Source organism: Podarcis bocagei, assembly GCF_964188305.1.
Source record: "Podarcis bocagei genome assembly, chromosome: 12".
NCBI classification, from domain to species: domain Eukaryota; kingdom Metazoa; phylum Chordata; class Lepidosauria; order Squamata; family Lacertidae; genus Podarcis; species Podarcis bocagei.
The window spans coordinates 61,527,111-61,546,048 of record NC_138137.1 but is presented as its reverse complement, the minus strand read 5'-3'; the positions used below and the strand labels follow the sequence as shown (position 1 = coordinate 61,546,048).

Genomic DNA, 18,938 nt, shown 5'->3' with positions numbered 1-18,938 from the left:
AGTGGAAAGTGATAGGGGGAAAGCAATGAGGAGTCACTGGCCCTTGACCTGCCCAGGTGTAGCATTCAGGGGGTGGGACCTCAAGTCACCAAATAGCGAGCCAGATCCGTTGGTAACTCCAGGCCACTGCTGAGACAACTTGTATGTTCTGCTTCCACGGCAGGGTCTCTAGCTGTGGTCTTGACCACTCCGTGGTCCTTCTCCATGTTGCTGATCCCCTTCCTGAGAACTGGGGATCTGGGTGCTAGAGAAGTCCTCCAGCTGGTGCAGTGGTGTTTCCCATGGATAGAATACCCATGTGCCACTCCAAGTGAGATGCAGCACCAGCAAACGAAAAAGAAAAGAAAATGCTATTCTGGGCTGCATCAACAGAAGTATAGTGCCTGGATAGAAGGACGTCATGCTCGAATCTAACTTGGTCAGACTCCACCTAGAATTCTATGTCCAGTTTTGGGCACCACAAGTTAAGAAGAATATTGACAAGCTGTAGCATGTGCAGAGGAGGGTGACCATGATGATCAAGGCTCAGAAAAACAAAGTCTTATGAGGAATAGCTGGATTCAATATGTTAAGCCTGGAAAAGAGGAGATTGAGAGAAAGTCTGATAGCTATCTTGAAATATTGAAACGGCTGCCACATTGAAGGTGGGGCAAGCTCATATTTTCCTGCTCTGGAGGGTAGGGCCCTATCAATGGCTTCAAGTTACAAAAAAATGAGGTTCTGAGTAAACATCAGGTAGAACCTTCTGAGAGTAGGAGGTGTTTGACAGTGGAACCGACTCCTTGGAAGACGGTGGATTCTCCTTCTTTGCAGGTTTTTAAGTGGAGGTTGGATGGCTATCTGTCAGTTTAAATTACAGCATTGCGGGAGGTTGGGATAGATGGCCCTTGGAGCCCCTTCCGACTACAGAATTCTACGTTTCTATGATTCTATGATTGTCCTGGTATGCATTCTTTGATGTGAAGTGAGATTGACTCGCTGACTGAAGCTCTTCCCACATTGCAAGCAGTGATATGGTTTCTCCCCTGTATGAATTCTTTCATGCGTCATGAGATTGGACCTCTGATTGAAGCTCTTTCCACATTCCAAGCACTGATATGGTTTTTCACCTGTATGAATTCTTTGATGAGCTGTGAGATGGGTGTTCTGACTGAAGTTCTTTCCACATTCCAAGCACTGATAAGGCTTCTCCCCTGTATGAATTCTTTCATGGGACATGAGGTTGCAACTCTGACTGAAGCTCTTTCCACATTCAGTGCACTTATATGGTTTCTCCCCTGTATGAATTCTTTCATGGGAAGTGAGACTTTCCTTCTGGGTGAAGCTCTTTCCACATTCCATGCACTGATATGATTTCTCTTCGCTATGAGTTCTTTTATGGGAATTGAGATGGGAGTTCCGACTGAAGGTCTTTCCACATTCCAAGCACTGATAAGGTTTCTCCCCTGTATGAATTCTTTGATGGGACATGAGGTTGGAACTCTGACTGAAGCTCTTTCCACATTCAGTGCACTGATATGGATTCTCAATTGTATGAATTCTTTGATGGGCTGCAAGACTTTCCTTCTGGGTGAAGCTCTTTCTACATTCCAAGCACTTATATGGTTTCTCCCTTGTATGAATTCTTTCATGGGATGTGAGACTTTCTTTCCAGGTGAAGCTCTTTCCACATTCCATGCACTGATATGGTTTCTCTTCGCTATGAGTTCTTTTATGGGAATTGAGATGGGAGTTCCGACTGAAGCTCTTTCCACATTCCAAGCACTGAAATGGTTTCTCCCCTGTATGAATTCTTTGATGGAAACTGAGATTTAACTTCTGGGTGAAGCTCTTTCCACATTCCAAACACTGAAATGGCTTCTCTCCCGTATGAATTCTTTGATGCACCCTAAGAATAGCACACTGACTAAAGCTCTTCCCACATTCCAGGCAGTGATACGGTTTCTCTCCACTGTGTGTTCTTTGATGGGAAATGAGTTGGGAGTTACGACTGAAGCTCTTTCCACATTCCAAGCACTGATATGGTTTCTCCCCTGTATGAATTCTTTGATGTGAAGTTAGAGTTTCCTTCCAGGTGAAGCTCTTTCCACATTCCATGCATTGATAGGGTTTTTCCCTTGTATGAATTCTTTGATGAGAAGTGAGACTTTCCTTCCAAGCGAAGTTCTTACCACATTCCAAGCACTGATATGGTTTCTCCCCTGTGTGGATTCTTTGATGGGCTGTGAGATTAGCCCTGTGACTAAAGCTCTTTTCACATTCCAAGCACTGATAGGATTTCTTCCCCAATGGATTTCTTCGGAGGGAAGTGGAATGGGAGCTTTGACTGAAGTTCTCTCTGCACTCAGAATATTTACATGGCTTCTCCATGGTGTAGACATGGTCATGGTCTCCCTGGTTCTTAATCTCTGATTCATCAGCATCTGCAACAAAGAAAAAAACGGATCACAACCTCAGGGAGAAACGCAGCCCTCAGTTATTGATCTTTGCTAATTAATGCTTGGGACACGGGAAGAACTGAAGTGAATTAAAAGTAAGCCTTACAACAGGCTTCACTGCTTTTGTTGACAGCCATTAATGAACATATTTATGGGAACCTGAGTGTCAGGAACGCGTTAGCAATAAATCACATGGGGTAAGTGAAGCTAACTCTTTAAGAGAAGAAGCAGCCTGCTCAGTAGTGTCAGGCCTTACAAACACAGCAACACTTTCCAGTAGGTCTTGCCCCTATGCTTCTAAGAGTCTAAGATTCTATGATTCCAATGTCAGTCATCTCTTTGGTCAACCAGAAACTGACAGAAACTGACCTTGCCCCTATCAGACAGTTATGGGAACTGAAGGTCCCTGCCTTCCCACAACGGACTAAGCCCCCTCTTCTCCTGGATCCTTCCCAAGCGATCTGAGACTCCGCCGGTGGAATTGTCTCTGCTCCTCCCCCTTCATACCTCTTCTGGTTTAGGAAGATGAGAGGGGAGGGGAGCTTGTCACAGAAGGAGGGGGAGACACCCTGGCTTCTTCACCAGCATAACTCTCTTCCTCAGCTTCTGCTTCTGAACTTCTCTCTTCCACAGACTCCCCCTGCTGCTTCCTCCCACCATTGCTCTGCATCCAGCCAGTCCATTAGACAGATTTGAAAAGCCTGGCTCTTTTTTGGCCTAATAATGGAGTTTGCACCATATCCAATGTTAGACATCACTTTGGTCAACCAAACACTAACAGAAGCAGAAACAGAAAAACCTGACAGAAGCTACTTCAACTTCCATAAGATATCTGAAGCCTGAATTTCTAAAGGACTAGGCAGTTCAGACCAACCAGGTTTAAAAAGGCAAAACTGGAGGATAACTCTATTCATGGTTCACTGTGGGGATATCGGAATCCCAGATGCTCTTGGTGGTGTTATTGTTTAGCTCCATCAAAACATTGCAGGTTAGTGACACAGAGATACCCATTGAATTTCAAAACAGGTATCATGACCCAACAGGGAGCCTTACCGAGAGAGTCCATAATCCCACAATTCTCCTCCATGACTTCCTTATGCAGAGTTCTCTGGTCAGGATCCAGCAACGCCCATTCCTCGTCTGTGAAATGAACAGCTACATCTTCAAAGCCCACCAGACCCTAAAATAAAAAGGGAAAGGTCCCCTTCTTAGACAACATACAGATTATCTACTACACATTGCTCTGTTGTTTTCTGCCTGTTCATTACTGTTTTGTTTTAATGGAATTGTTTTACTGTACATTTTAATTATGGATGCATATTTAAACTTTTTAACAAAACTTTTGTGTATTTTAATTACTGGTATTCATATTTGGGGGAATGGGTGGAACTCCAAATGGTGTTCTTCAGATCATTCTGTCTGCTCAAACATTCCAGTTTCCCTCTTTGCTCTCCCTGTCTACTGTTCTGGAGGGGGAAACCTTCACAATGTCACAGGGAGAGGAAGGAGAAGGAAAAGCCATTTAGTGGAACTGGTGGGGCTGGTGAGCTGAGTCCTGGCCACTGTTATTTTATGATTTGCCAACTGCTTAGAAGCCTATTTTAGCATTAAATGATAAACTTAAAAATGAAAATGAAGCTGCTGATAATTAATACTAGCAACATTCAGCAGGCTAGTTAAGGTGAGGTGGTTGTTCATCATTCTCAGCACAAAAGCCTCTTGGAATGGCCTTTACAGCCATGGTTAAAGGCAGTTTTCAAAGAAGCCAAGAGCAACAGAAGCCTGGCTGCCTCATCTCACAGCCTCTTTGCCCCACAATCCTTCATTCTCCCTACCTGATCTGGTTCCATGGCTGCTGCATCTCTGCCTTCACGCAAAGATGGATAAGCATCTCTTGCCAGCATCATTCTGTCACCTGTGAGAGACAAAGGTAAGTGGCAGGCCATTTTCACATGCTCCTCTTAGAGGTGAAGCAGTGCATCTCTCACTACAGCTGGGCCGTTAAAAAAGTCTCACCTACTGAGTGCATTTTGACATTTGTATCTTAGCTATGTCTCCACTTTGGGCTCTTGGCCCCTAGTGTCCTCCCCAAAATGTTGGGGGGGGGGACCCACAGATTAGTGGCAAAATCTACAGAATGTGTGACCAAATGGGGAAAAACCCTCCTTCCTCCTTACCCAGTGGTCTCTCTTTGGTCTCCAATGGAGTCTTCTCTGCCTCAGAGGAATCCAGGCCCGTTTCTGCAAAGATAATCTTTCCCTGAAAGGGCAAAAGGGATTGGAAGCAGAGAATGGAGAGAAACATTAGAGAGGCAAAAGCTTTAGGGGTACCCAATATCATTCCTTGGAGGCTTTCCAAAAAAGGTTGAGGGATTAAGAGAGAATTTTGGGATACTCTCTCTCATGTTCAGAGCCCCTTGGGCGTATCCAGAGGCAAGTCTCTCTCACCTGCTTTCTCTCTGCCTGCTTCCTCTCCTCTGCCTGACTCAGGAGGAATCCTTCGGCCAGGGCCACCGCCTGGGAACTGGTCTCCGCTCCACATTCCCTCACCCAGCTCTCCATCTCTGGCGGAAGGACAGCCAGGAACTGCTCCAAGATCACCAGGTCCAGCATCTCAGCTTTTGTGTGCCTTTCTGGCTTCAGCCACTGATGGTCAAGGTGGTGGAGTCGGCTGCAAACCTCTCGAGGTCCTTTGGCCTCCTGGTCGCAGAACGGCCTGAACTGCTGGCTCTGCACATCTGAGCAGAAAATGTCCTCCTCACCCAGGACCTTCTGCATGGAGCTTTCCCAGAATCCCCCACTGCTCCCAGTTTGGATGGCATGGCCTCTTCCTGCTTCAGGGCCAGCTGAGTCTTGCTCATCCATCCTGGCTCTCAGGAAGCCTCCAAGGGATGGGAATGGACCCCTTGTTCTTCTGCCCAGTTCCGTCTGTCCTAAATTGAGGCGTTTGCAAATCCTACAAAGCAAATATTGTTCTGTTATGAAACAGATACACGGTCAAGAGAATAAAAAGGTTTCCTGAGAAAGTGTGGGTGAATCTTGCTGGGAACCAGGGCTGGACTGAAACATAGCCCAGACTCTGAACTTTCTTTTTCCAAAACGGAAAAGGAGAAGCCAGCATCTAGGCCAGACATCCCCTCCAGATGTTTTGGGACTACAAAACCCATCATCCCTAGCTAGCAGGACCAGTGGTCAGGGATGGTGGGAATTGTAGTCCCAAAACATCTGGAGGGTTGAATTTGCGGGTGGCTGATCTAGGCCTTCTAGAATGGAAATTACCATGGAAAATTTGCAGGAAACATAGGGAATTTGCAGAGGCGTTTGCAACTTCTACAAAGCAAATACATTGTTTTGTTATGAAATTGATACACAGCCAGGAAAAGAAAAAAGTTCCCAGAATCTTATTAGGAACCAGGGCTGGACTGCAACACAGCCCAGACTCTGAACTTTCTTTTTCAAAAAAGGAAAAGGAGAAGCCAGCATCTAAACCATTTTAAAATGGTTGCAATCTGCTCTGGAACAGTGGTAATAGTAGTAAAAATACCAACAAATAACAACAACAACAACAACAAAAAGCCTCAAGCATGGGGGAAAACCTCATGTCACACACAGACCTTCCAGAAACGGTGTGTGTGTGTGTTTGGAATCTGCAGTTCTGAGCATTTGCCTCAATCTCAGGCGCTGACCTCTAATAATGAACCATATGTTGCAGATATTCCTGTAAACTGATTGTGAAATACAGATGACAAGAGAAGCCTCGGTCCGTTTATCTGCATCCTTTCTTCTTCCCAGCTTTCTCCTTTTCCTTCAACCCAGGAGGTATTTTCCCTCAGAGCCAGAGCAGAGTGTGGGGCTGCAGTGCCTCCGAGGCTCCAGCAGAGGGCGGGAGCCTCTCCTGTCTCTGATTGGCTGCCAGCCCTTTTGGAGGGAAAATCCAAGGAGCCCTTTCGGAGGGAAAGAGTTGGGCAGGGCCTGGTCAGAGAGGGGAGAGGGGGATTATTATTATTATTATTATTATTATTATTATTATTATTATTATTATTATTCGGAGAGGTTCTGTCTGAGGGAAAACTGGCTTTGATCTAAGAGGGGAGGTAGGGATTATTTTTTATTTTTTATTTTTTTATTTATTATTATTATTATTATTATTATTATTATTATTATTATTATTATTAGCACTGTCTGAGGGAGAACTGGCTCTGTTCCGAGAGGAGAAGGAGCCTCGCAGCAGCTTAGATAGGAAGGCGACCCAGTGGAGGGTCTGGGGAGAATATGGAGGCAGGATTTAATCTGGAGGGCTGAGTCTGAGGAGGCAGGAGAGGGAGAAGCTGTGGGAAGATGGACTAAAGCAGGGTCTCCTTCCAGTCAGGAGGGGAGAGATCTGCTAGGAAAAGAAGACCCCCCCAAACCAAGAACAAGGCCTGCGAGGATCCCCTGGGTCTGTGGGAAATCCCTCAGGGTGGCTAAGAGAGAGGCGGACGGACGAAAAATGCCCCTCGCTCAGGAACCAAAGTATGAGGCTGAGAAGGAAGCTGCGCTGTGTTAAAAGTATTTAAGTGTAGCCCTGGTCATAACGAAGTAAATGAACAGAAATCGAGTTAATTCTTTTACCTCCTCTGGTAGAAACCTGAACTTCCAACTGAAGTGCAACAAGAGAACTTTTAGTCAAAATAAAAAAAAATTCCTTCCAGTAGCACCTTAAAGACCAACTAAGTTAGTTCTTGGTATGAGCTTTTGTGTGCATGCACACTTCTTCAGATACACACTTGTATCTTCAGTGTGTATCTGAAGAAGTGTGCATGCACACGAAAGCTCATACCAAGAACTAACTTAGTTGGTCTTTAAGGTGCTACTGGAAGGAATTTTTTTATTTTGATCTATCTATTTAGTTTAAGTAATAAGCCAACTTTTATTTGGAAGAATGCACCTCCTGACCCCAAATTTGTTTCATGGACCTCTTCTTTTGTAAATAAGACTGTTCTTGTCCGTTCAGCTCCTGCCTAAGTCTCTAAATCACTAAGTTTCCCCTCTCACAAGGGAGCCTGTGGGAAATTGCAAAAATTTGTGTAATTTGCATATCATGAGGTGGGTTTGCTATACAGTGGTGCCCCGCAAGACGAATGCCTCGCAAGACGGAAAACCCGCTAGACGAAAGGGTTTTCCATTTTGCAGGTGCTTCGCAAAACGAATTTCCTATGGGCTTCCTTCGCAAGACGAAAATGTCTTGTGAGTTCCTGCAGGGTTTCTTTCCTTTCCCCTCCCTTTTTCCTAAGCCGCTAAGCCGCTTATCAGTTGATCCGCTAAGCCGCTTAACAGCTGATCCGCTAAGCCGCTAAGCCACTTAACAGCTGATCGCTAAGCCGCTTATCAGCTGATCCGCTAAGCCGCTTAACAGCTGATCGCTAAGCTGCTTATCAGCTGATCCGCTAAGCCGCTTAACAGCTGATCCGCTAAGCCGCTTAACAGCTGATCCGCTAAGCCGCTTATCAGCTGATCCGCTAAGCCCGGTAAGCCGCTAATAGCGCTAATCCGCTAATGGGCTTGCTTCGCAAGACGAAAAAAAAGCAAGACGAAGAGAATCGCGGAATGGATTTTTCCGTCTTGCGAGGCACCACTGTATTTAATGGGGGGCAGTTAGTGGAGTGAATCCACTCTTTTATTAGTTGATGGTCACTGGTGGGATCCAAGAGCCCAAAGCAGGGTGCATCAATTTTCACATAACTAAAATAAGAAATGGCTAAGGTAAAGGTACCCCTGCCCGTACGGGCCAGTCTTGCCAGACTCTAGGGTTGTGCGCTCATCTCACTCTATAGGCCGGGAGCCAGCGCTGTCCGGAGACACTTCCAGGTCATGTGGCCAGCATGACAAGCTGCATCTGGCGAGCCAGCGCAGCACACGGAAACGCCGTTTACCTTCCCTATTTATCTACTTGCACCAGAAGGTGCTTTCGAACTGCTAGGTTGGCAGGCACTGGGACCGAATGACGGGAGCACACCCCGCCGCGGGGATTCGAACCGCCAACCTTTCGATCGGCAAGTCCTAGGCGCTGAGGCTTTAACCCACAGCGCCACCCGCGTCCCTTAAGAAATGGCTGCCAATGTCCAAATGCCCTCAGCACGTGAGGCTTTTTCTGTGGCCCATCTCTCGCTCACCATGCACAGCTCCACCTCTGACTTCTCATTCACCTTTCTGTCTCACAGATGGCGGAGGGATTCTGGCAAGACCGCCTCATCCATCTTTTCTTGGTGGCGGAGGAGAAGTCGCGGCTGTGGAACCAGACGAGGTGGGGAGAAGGAGCATGGGGGGGGGGAGAAGAGGCCGGGGTGTGTGTAATGAGGTGGGTCTGCTATATTTAATGGGGAGCAGTTGGCAGGGTGAATCCGCTACACATGGGGGGGGGGAGATAAAGCCTAAACAGGGGTCAACAACCTTATTCAGCAGGGGGCCGGTCCACCATCCCTCAGACCTTGTGGGGGGCAGGACTATATTGGGGGGGGAATGAACAAATTCCTATGCCCCACAAATAACCCAGAGATGCATTTTCAATAAAAGGACACATTCCGGATTCACCCCGCCTCCTCCAAGCAGGAAGGGAGCCCCCACTCCTGCAGGGAGGCCCTGACCCCTCCCTGGCCCAGCCAGCCCCCCCCCCTGCTCTTGCTCATCCTCCCAGAGGGGCTCAGACTGATCCCAGCACTCAGTCCGCATCCTCCAGCCTGACGGACTGAAACTCAAGAGGACGAGACTGGGCTCTGGACCCCCAGGAGACTCCTCGGCTATTGCAGCAAACTCAAGTCTGGGGGGATGAAAGCCATAGTTTCCCCACAAAGCGGTGAGCAGCCTTTGCAATAATAATAATAATAATAATAATAATAATAATAATAATAATAATAATAATAATAATAATCTATTTGTACCCCGCCTATCTGGCTGGGTTTCCCCAGCCACTCTTGGCGGCTTCCAACAAAATGTTAAAATACTGTAATACATCAAACATTAAAAGCTTCCCTAAAGAGGGCTGCCTTCAGATGTCTTCTAAAAGTCTGGTAGTTGTTGTTCTCTTTGACATCTGGTGGGAGGGAGTTCCACAGGGCGGGTGCCACCACCGAGAAGGCCCTCTGCCTGGTTCCCTGTAACTTGGCTTCTCGCAGGGAGGGAACCTCCAGAAGGCCCTCGGTGCTGGACCTCAGGTAGAACGATGGAGGTGGAGACGCTCCTTCAGGTATACAGGACTGAGGCCGTTTAGGGCTTTGAAGGTCAGCACCAACATTTTGAATTGTGCTCGGAAATGTACTGGGAGCCAATGCAGATCTCTCAGAACCGGTGTTATGTGGTCTCGGCGGCCACTTCCAGTCCCCAGTCTATCTGCCGCATTCTGGATTAATTGTAGTTTCCGAGTCACCTTCAAAGGTAGCCCCACGTAGAGCGCATTGCAGTAGTCCAAGCGGGAGATAACCAGAGCATGCACCACTCTGGTTAGAGACAGTCTGTGGGCAGGTAGGGTCTCAGCCTACGTACCAGATGGAGCTGGTAAACAGCTGCCCTGGACCCAGAATTGACCTGTGCCTCCATGGTCAGCTGTGAGTCCAAAATGACTCCCAGGCTGCGCACCTGGTGCTTCAGGGGCACAGTTACCCCATTCAGGACCAGGGAATCCCCCACACCAGCCCGCTCCCTGTCCCCCAAAAACAGTACTTCTGTCTTGTCAGGATTCAACCTCAATCTGTTAGCCGCCAGTTTGCTGTAAAGGAAGAACAGGCTTGCAGCCCTCCTGCAAAATGACCCACCTCCTGGATTTGCAGAGAGCAAGGAGGGGGTGCAGGACCCTGGGGGGCACGCATGATCTCAACACGGCCCCCCTGCAGCCCAAAGGGAGGAGAGAGAGAGGAGACTCACCAGATTGCAGCAGGAGCCCCCCAGGCAGCGAAGCTTGCAAAGGAGACACACCAAACAGCCACGCCCCGCTTGCAGGAAGTGACCTGCCCCCCCCCCAACACCATTCTCTCCTCTCTAGGAATTCGGCTCAGTTCCTTTTAACCCTTGGCAAGCCGAGCGCCCCCAGCTCATCCCCACCCCCCTCTCTCTGCGTTTTCTTCCTCCAGAGCCGGAGCGCAGGAGGAGCCCCGCGCATTGCTGCCCCCCCCCCAAGATGCTGTGTTTTGGGGGATCTGAGCTGGTCTCTCCCTTGGCCTGAAAGAGCAGGATAAGCTTGCAGGGGAAGCGTGCCCCCCCCCCGGGCTGCATCTCCTTTCATCTCCATCCTTGCCTCCTGCTTGGCTGTAGCCAAAACCAGACAAGAAGGAACCAGATCCCACGTGCAGCTGAGTCCCGTTCACGGGTCGCCCTTCCCCGCAAGGCTGCGGGCCTGGCGAGTTGAAGGGTGGGGGGGTGGGAGGGGGGTGTAGGGAGAGTCCCACCCCTTCAAGGCAGCGTGCCTGTCCCACCCCCTTCCTTCCTTCCAGTCTCCTGGGGGCCTGATCCTGAACGCCCAGGAAGACACCTCTGCCACTGTAATCCACTGGTCTACAGATGCCTCGGAGGGATGAGACCCTGGGGAGATGTCCTGAGGGTCTGAAGTCCCAGGTCCTAGGTAAAGGGACCCCTGACCGTAAGGTCCAGTCGTGGCCGACTACGGGGTTGTGGCGCTCATCTCGCTTTATTGGCCGAGGTAGCCGGCATACAGCTTCTGGGTCATGTGGCCAGCAGGACTAAGCCACTTCTGGCGAACCAGAGCAGCGCACGGAAATGCCGTTTATCTTCCCGCTGGAGCAGTACCTATTTATCTACTTGCACTTTGACATGCTTTCGAACTGCTAGGTTGGCAGGAGCTGGGACTGAACAACAGGAGCTCACCCCGTTGTGGGGATTCGAACCACTGCTCTTCTGATCAGCAAGTCCAAGGCTCTGTGGTTTAACCCACAGTGCCACCCATATCCCTCAGGTCCTGGATAGCGGTTCCCAAACACCTTAGGGCCGCTGCCCCCCCAACACCCCAGTGCCTCCTACCAGATAAAAGCATTATTCAGAATAGCCGTTTGCACAACCCACGAAGAAAGATAAAAACAATAAAATTCTAAACAGCAACGGTTGCATTTATTCAAAATCCAATTAAATATACGTAGTTTAATTGACTCATGACAAAACCAATGAACCTGATCAAGTGGTATCAGCTTTTCAAAGTCTGGGAGTTTACACTGCCACCCCTTTGCCTCTTAGTGCCCCCCAGGAACAAAACCCTTCAGAGGAGGCACAGGTTTTAAGTGTTGAGGTGGAGCATTCAAGGGGCGGAGCCTAAGGTTAGCGAATAGTGAGCCACATCCATTGGTAATTCCAGGCCACCCCTGAGACAACTTGTATGTTGTAGTTTTCTAAAAAGGGGGGATTATATGTATATCCTAACCCATAAATACGATATTATTATCATAATACTAATGTAAACATCTTTAGCCTACTATATTTTGTATTAAAAAGGTAAAGGGACCCCTGACCATCAGGTCCAGTAGCGGACGACTCTGGGGTTGCGGCACTCATCTTGCTGTATTGGCCAAGGGAGCCGGCGTACAGCTTCCGGGTCATGTGGCCAGCATGACTAAGCCTGGAAACGCCATTTACCTTCCCGCCAGAGCAGTACCAATTTATCTACTTTCACTTTGACATGCTTTTGAACTGCTAGGTGGGCAGGAGCAGGGACCGAGCAACGGGAGCTCACCCTGTTGCGGGGATTCAAACAGCCGACCTTCTGATCGGCAAGTCCTAGGCTCTGTGGTTTAACCCACAGCGCCACTCACGTCCCTTTATTGTTAGTAAAAGGTAGGTAAAGGTACCCCTGCCCGTACGGGCCAGTCTTGACTCTAGGGTTGTGCGCCCATCTCACTCAAGAGGCCAGGGGCCAGCGCCGTCCGGAGACACTTCCGGGTCACGTGGCTAGCGTGACATCGCTGCTCTGGCGAGCCAGAGCCACACACGGAACGCCGTTTACCTTCCCGATAGTAAGCGGTCCCTATTTATCTACTTGCACCCGGGGGTTCTTTTGAACTGCTAGGTTGGCAGGCGCTGGGACCGAACAACGGGAGCGCACCCCGCTGCGGGGATTCAAGCCGCTGACCTTTCGATCGGCAAGCCCTAGGCGCTGAGGCTTTTACCCACAGCGCCACCCGCGTCCCATTATTGTTAGTAGGTAGGTGTAAAAAGTATTCCCTGGCTTTCTAGTTTCTATCACTTGGTCCAGAGTCAATACACCTGTTTCCATTAAATTCTTCCACAGTATCATCTTTTAAGCAATTTTTTATATAGGGTTTCCCCACAGCGCAAGTTTGGCATGCGAGTATAGATCAACTTTATTTTTATTAGACAATATGTTCCATATCTTTTTTTTTATAATAATATTTTATTAGGGTTTCCAAAAAGTTAACAACCAACAGAAATCAACAAAAATCACGAAAACAGACAACAAACATCAAAAATCCAAACAAAAAAGCAGAAAAAAGAAAAATACAAAAGAAATTTAACATAAAAAGAACACTCTTTCATACTGATAACTTTCAAAACCTTATTCTCTTTACTTCCACCCGCCTTCCCTTCTTGTATTCTATTTTAAAAATTAATTCAGCAAGATCATTGATTATTCATTTTAAACCTTTATCCCTCCCTTTATAGTCTATTTATCTTAATCGCTAGAAACCCCTTCATTTCATTTTCAGAGCCCTCAGCATTCATAAATTTTACAGTATTTTTGTAGATAGACTTTAAACTTCTTCTAGTCCTCTTCCACCTGCTCCTCTCCTTGATCTCAGATTCTGCCAGTCATTTCTGCCAGTTCCATATAGTCTATTACTTGCATCTGCCATTCTTCCAAGGTGGGTAGATCTTGCGTCTTCCAATGCTTTGCAATAAGTATTCTTGCTGCTGCTGTTGCATACATGAAAAAGGTTCTGTCCTTCTTTGACACCAATTGGCCGACTATGCCCAGGAGAAAGGCCTCTGGTTTATTCAGAAAAGTATACTTAAATACCTTTTTCAGTTCATTATAGATCATTTCCCAGAACGCCTTAATCCTTGGGCACGTCCACCAAAGGTGAAAGAATGTTCCTTCAGTTTCTTTACATTTCCAACACTTATTGTCAGGCAGATGATAAATCTTTGCAAGCTTGACTGGTGTCATGTACCACCTGTAAATCATTTTCATAATATTTTCTCTTAAGGCATTACATGCCGTAAATTTCATACCGGTGGTCCACAACCGTTCCCAGTCAGCAAACATAATATTATGACCAATGTCTTGTGCCCATTTTATCATAGCCGATTTAACAGTTTCATCCTCAGTATTCCATTTCAACAGCAAATCATACATTCTCGACAATATCTTAGCATTGGGTTCTAACAGTTCTGTTTCCAACTTTGATTTTTCCACCTGGAAGCCATTTTTCCTGTCCAAATTATAGGCCTCTCTTACTTGAAAGTAATGTAACCAATCCTGCACCTTATTCTTAAGTTTCTCATAACTCTGCAATTTCCACCTGTCCCTTTCTTGTTCCAAAATTTCCGAATATCTCGGCCATTTAGATTCCATATTAAGCTTTTTCACAGCTTTAGCCTCCATTGGCGACAACCACCTAGGAGTCTTACTTTCCAACAAATCTTTGTACCTAGTCCAGACATTAAATAGTGCTTTCCTGACAATATGATTTTTAAAACCTTTATGAGCTTTAACCTTATCATACCACAAATATGCATGCCACCCAAAAGCATTGTTAAAACCCTCTAAATCTAAAATGTCAGTGTTCTCAAGAAGCAGCCATTCCTTCAGCCAGCAAAAAGCTGCTGCTTCATAATATAACTTAAAGTCCGGCAGGGCAACCCCCCCTCTATTCTTAGTATCGGTAAGGATTTTGTATTTTATTCTGGGCTTTTTGCCCTGCCAGACAAATCTTGAAATTTCTTTTTGCCACTTCTTGAAACAGTCCATCTTGTCAATGATTTGTAACGTCTGAAACAAAAATAACATTCTTGGCAATACATTCATTTTGATAACCACAATTCTACCCAATAAGGAAAGCTTCAAGTTTGTCCAAATTTCAAGATCTTTTTTCACTTCTGACCAACACTTCTCATAATTATCTTTAAATAGATTAACATTTTTGAAGTCATATTCACCCCTAGGTATTTCACTTTTTTCACCAATGATAAACCTGTTTCCCCCTGAAACCTTTCCTTCTCAGTCGATGTTAAATTCTTCTCCAAAACCATAGTTTTCGATTTATTCAATTTAAAACCTGCCACATGACCAAATTCTTGTATTATTTCCAAAGCTCTTTTAGTACTGGGAATTGGCTCCTGTAATGTCAGTACTAGGTCATCTGCATATGCTTTAAGTTTATACTGTTTAACTCCGACCTGTATACCCTGAATCTGTTGGTCCCTTCTAATCATGTTCAGCAAAACCTCCAGGACTGAAATAAAAAGCAGAGGGGAAATTGGGCAGCCTTGTCGTGTCCCTTTCAATATGTTCCATATCTTTTAAACTGACTTAGTTCTTTCTAGAGTCACCTGGGATTTCAAATATTTTGATCCTAGTACAGTGGTACCTCTGGATACGAACAGGATCCATTCCAGAGCCCCGTTCACATCCAGAAGCGAACGCAACCTGCACATGCGCAGGTCGTGACTCGCCACTTCCGCGCATGCACGTGACGTCATTTTGACCGTCTGCACATGCGCGAACGGCAAAACCTGGAAGTTCCGTTACTTCCGGGTTGCTGCGGAGCGCAACCCAAAAGCGCTCAACCTGAAGCACATTTAACCCAAGGTATGACTGTATTCTCCAGCCCACCAAAGGTGCTGTATGTGCATATTCTAAGGTCACCCACATGGGAAAATTAAGACCAACAATGAGTTTCCAGTATTTAATACATAACAGTAGATATGTATAATGTAGATAAATATAAAGGCATTTCCTAAACAGCGAGTTTATCATTTGAAAACATGAGATATAGAAACTGCAAGTCCTCTCAAAATATAAATTAATCTGGGAACTATATTCATTTTGAGAACATTCCGCCTTCTCCAAAGGGTAAGGCTCAATGACTTCTGTATATCAATACAGTGGTACCTCGCAAGACGAATGCCTCGCAAGACAAAAAACTCACTAGACAAAAGGGTTTTTTGTTTTTTGAGCTGCTTCGCAAGACGATTTTCCCTATGGGCTTGCTTTGCAAGACAGAAACGTCTTGCAAGTTTGTTTCCTTTTTCTTAACACCGTTAATATAGTTGCGACTTGACTTCGAGGAGCAACTCATAGAACGCGGTGTGGTAGCCTTTTTTGAGGTTTTTAAAGACTTTGGTGATTTTTGAAGCTTTTCCAAAACTTTCCCGACACCGTACTTCGCAATACGAAAAAAATCACAAGACGACAAAACTCGCGAAACGAATTAATTTCGTCTTGCGAGGCACCACTGTATATGAAGAAATCTCTTTTATTATTTTCTTTATATTAAGTTTGACTTATTTTTTTTATCTCTTGGTATTAAGCTGCCTAGATATTGTAGAGATTTGGAACAAATCTGGAATTGATATTCCTTGAAGTAATGTGCAATCAGATTTTGGCCTACTGGCATCAATTCCGATTGGACCAATTAACAGAATAATAGAATAGAATAACCTGATATTGTACCAAAAGCATCTATCATTTGAAATAAGCAATAAAACTAGTTTATATTCAAATGTATGGTGAACTACTCTGTGAAACTCAGTGTTGTCTCATGGTGAAAGCCAAGCGTTCGAAGCAGATATTAAAAAGCAATGGCGAGATAATAATAATAATAATAATAATTTTTTATTTATACCCCGCCCTCCCCAGCCAAGGCCGGGCTCAGAGCGGCTTACAAGCAATAATAAAAACAAGATGAGTGATTACAACTTAAAAACAAAAATAAAATACAACATTAAAATAATGGAACATTAAAATATTAAAATGGAGCCTCATTGCAGGAGAAGGAAAAGAAAAAAGAAAAAGGGGGCGGAGGGAATCAAATTGGCTCCAATCCAAAGGCCAGGCGGAACAACTCTGTCTTACAGGCCCTGCGGAAAGAGATCAGATCCTGCAGGGCCCTGGTCTCATGAGACAGAGCGTTCCACCAAGTTGGGGCCAGTGCTGAAAAGGCCCTGGCTCTGGTTGAAGCCAATCTAACTTCCTTAGGGCCTGGGACCACTAGGGTGTTGTTATTTATGGACCTTGAGGCTCTCCGTGGGGCATACCAGGCGAGGCGGTCCCGTAGGTACGAGGGTCCTAGGCCGTGAAGGGCTTTAAAGGTCAAAAGCAGCACCTTAAATCTGACCCTGTACTCCACCGGGAGCCAGTGCAGCTTGAAAAGCACTGGATGAATATGCTCCCATGGCAGAGACGCTGTGAGGAGCCTCGCTGCAGCATTCTGTACCCGCTGGAGTTTCTGGGACAGCTTCAAGGGCAGCCCCGCGTAGAGCGAGTTACAGTAGTCAAGCCTGGAGATGACTGTCGCATGGATCACTGTGGCCAGGTCGGGGCGGGAAAGGTAAGGGACCAACTGCTTGATGCGGCGAAGGTGGAAAAATGTCGCCTTGGCTGTTGCTGTGACTTGCGCCTCCATGGAAAGGGAGGCGTCAAGGATTACACCCAAACTCTTAACGGAAGGCAATGGCACTAATTGGGCCCCCGCAAGAGAAGGGAGTTGGTCCCTCATCCCCATGCTATCCCGACCTAGCCATAGGACCTCTGTCTTCGAAGGATTTAGTTTCAATCGGCTCCCACGAAACCATCCAGCCACAGCTTCCAAGCATCTGGTCCAAGATAGGACATCCTTGTTTGGTTCCTCAGGCCTGAGGAAAGGTGGCAGAGAGATTACCATTCTCTTTGACTCTTGACATAGGTGCTTCATAGATTACTTTAATCCCTTTTAAAATATCCAAAGGAAATTCAAATTTAAGTAAAGCTACTTCCATGTACTGTTTACGGACTTTGTCAAAAGCCTTTTCAGCATCTAGCGATATAATTACAAACTGGTCTTTATCTCTATTTTGATCTACCAAATCCACCACTAATCTAATATTATCTGCAGTTTGTCTCACTTTTATAATGCCGGTCTGGTCACCCTTGACTGGCTATTACCTGATGAATTTGCTAGAGTCCTTCCAAAAGTGTCCAAAGCTCTTGGAAAAAATCCTCCATAAACTTAGTTGCTTGAGCCCGAGTAGGAGAATTGGTAACCCCCTTACTACCCATGAGAGTTAAGATTCCAAAATAGTGAGGCTTTTACTTGAGTTGATTTCACACAAGACAAGATGCATGTTCTCCCTCTGCTGCTGGCTTTCTAGCTGTGGCCTTGAAGCACACTCCTCCGATCCTCTCCCTGGAGCTGATCCTGCCTTCGCCTCCTGACAGCTGGGGACCTGAGCACTAAGGAAGTTCTCCGGCTGGTGCGGTGGTCAGTTTCCCATGGATAGAACACCCATGTACCACTCAAAGACTTTTCATTCTTCCACTCTCCCTTCTCCTCTTCAGCAGTGCAATGCAGCAGCAGCAGCAGCAAAAAAAAAAAGCTGATCCTATTCTGGGCTGCAACAAGTTCCCTCTCCTTTCTCCTCCTTCTTAAAAGTTTCTGCCCCATGTGTCTCCTTAGCATGAACAGAAAGTTCCTGTCTCGGGACTATTTTGGACTCTTGGCACCCTTCCCAGGAAAGGGGAATGAAAGCAGTTCAGCATGTCCAAAGATGCTGCAGCTGAATGAGATAAAAGTCAGTTCTCAGGCTTGAGTATTCTTGGCAATGACAGAGCCTATTCATTAACTTTTTGAAGCCTTCTCGTACCGATAAAAGAATAACATTTTTCCTATGCATCTTGTGAGAAAAGCAGAGAAGAACAGAGAAAAGCTGTTTTGGATTTTTTTTTTAGAAGACAAAAGGAATTTTGGACAGTTTTGACGCCTGGGGTGATTATTGAGGGGGGGTTGACTTCGGGCCTAGGTGGGGTCACCTGTCCTCACCTCCTTCATTCCTTTGATGATATTTCCCCAGTCTTGCAGTTCTGGAAGACTGGTCCGCTGTATGAATTATTTGCTGGGAAGTGAGATGGGCGCTTCGAATGAAGCTCTTTCCACATTCTGAGTGTCCCAGTGTCCAAGTATCCCAGTGTCCAAGTGTTCCAGGGTCATGGAGAAAAAGCAGTAAAACAACTCCCACGACCCCCCTGCGATGTTTCCTGAACAAATTGGAAAGACGCCACGAAAGTAGATGATTGAGGATTTAAAACCTGGTGAAAAATAGACTCCAAACACTTATGTGAAGTTGCCTGACCGTCCCCCATGGCTTAGGAAAAGTAGAACTGTGACTACCCAAGCCAAACTGTGCTCAGTATGGCAGCAAGTACAAGTTAAAAAACCCCACCAGTCTTGTCAGTCCCAGGAGAAAAGGAGGAAGGAGTAATTTGGCCCCCTCCAACCTACGCACCAATTGCACCTGTTGCTGCACAAGG

General features: G+C 46.3%; 2 protein-coding genes and 1 long non-coding RNA gene across 5 annotated transcripts in view; 2 read left to right on the top strand and 1 right to left on the bottom strand.

The window, feature by feature from the left end:
• Positions 1-18,938, top strand: part of LOC308569807 — a 109,503-nt gene that overhangs the window by 46,133 nt on the left and 44,432 nt on the right. The window lies entirely within an intron of this gene.
• LOC308569539 (uncharacterized protein) lies at positions 316-12,027 on the bottom strand. Its single transcript, XM_081163580.1, has 6 exons — positions 10,334-12,027; positions 4,886-5,393; positions 4,616-4,697; positions 4,274-4,353; positions 3,492-3,618; positions 316-2,423 (listed from the first exon to the last, which is right to left on the bottom strand). Exons 1-6 carry the CDS (start codon positions 10,435-10,437, stop codon positions 922-924), a joined length of 2,403 nt encoding a protein of 800 aa, XP_081019706.1. The 5' UTR covers positions 10,438-12,027; the 3' UTR covers positions 316-921.
• The window catches only part of LOC308569723 (uncharacterized protein), a gene marked incomplete at its 3' end in the record, with an annotated part of 41,939 nt that continues 30,502 nt past the window's right edge, over positions 7,502-18,938 (top strand). For 2 of the 3 annotated variants that reach the window (XR_014000764.1, XR_014000765.1), the window contains exon 1: positions 7,502-8,720. Coding sequence is in view for 1 of the 3 variants with exons in the window: in XM_081163981.1 (XP_081020107.1) it covers positions 8,638-8,720 (83 nt within the window). The remainder of the gene's footprint in view (positions 8,721-18,938) is intronic. The other variant, XM_081163981.1, reaches the window with a different exon arrangement.

Excerpts from the sequence above, each read along its gene's own strand:
- LOC308569539 (XM_081163580.1), bottom strand. The coding sequence starts at position 10,437 with ATGGTGTTGGGGGGGGGGCAGGTCACTTCCTGCAAGCGGGGCGTGGCT. Across the intron at positions 5,394-10,333 it reads GGGGCTCCTGCTGCAATCTG|GATTTGCAAACGCCTCAATT; the intron begins GTGAGTCTCCTC and ends TTTGCTTTGTAG. Across the intron at positions 4,698-4,885 it reads AGCAGGCAGAGAGAAAGCAG|GGAAAGATTATCTTTGCAGA; the intron begins GTGAGAGAGACT and ends TTGCCCTTTCAG.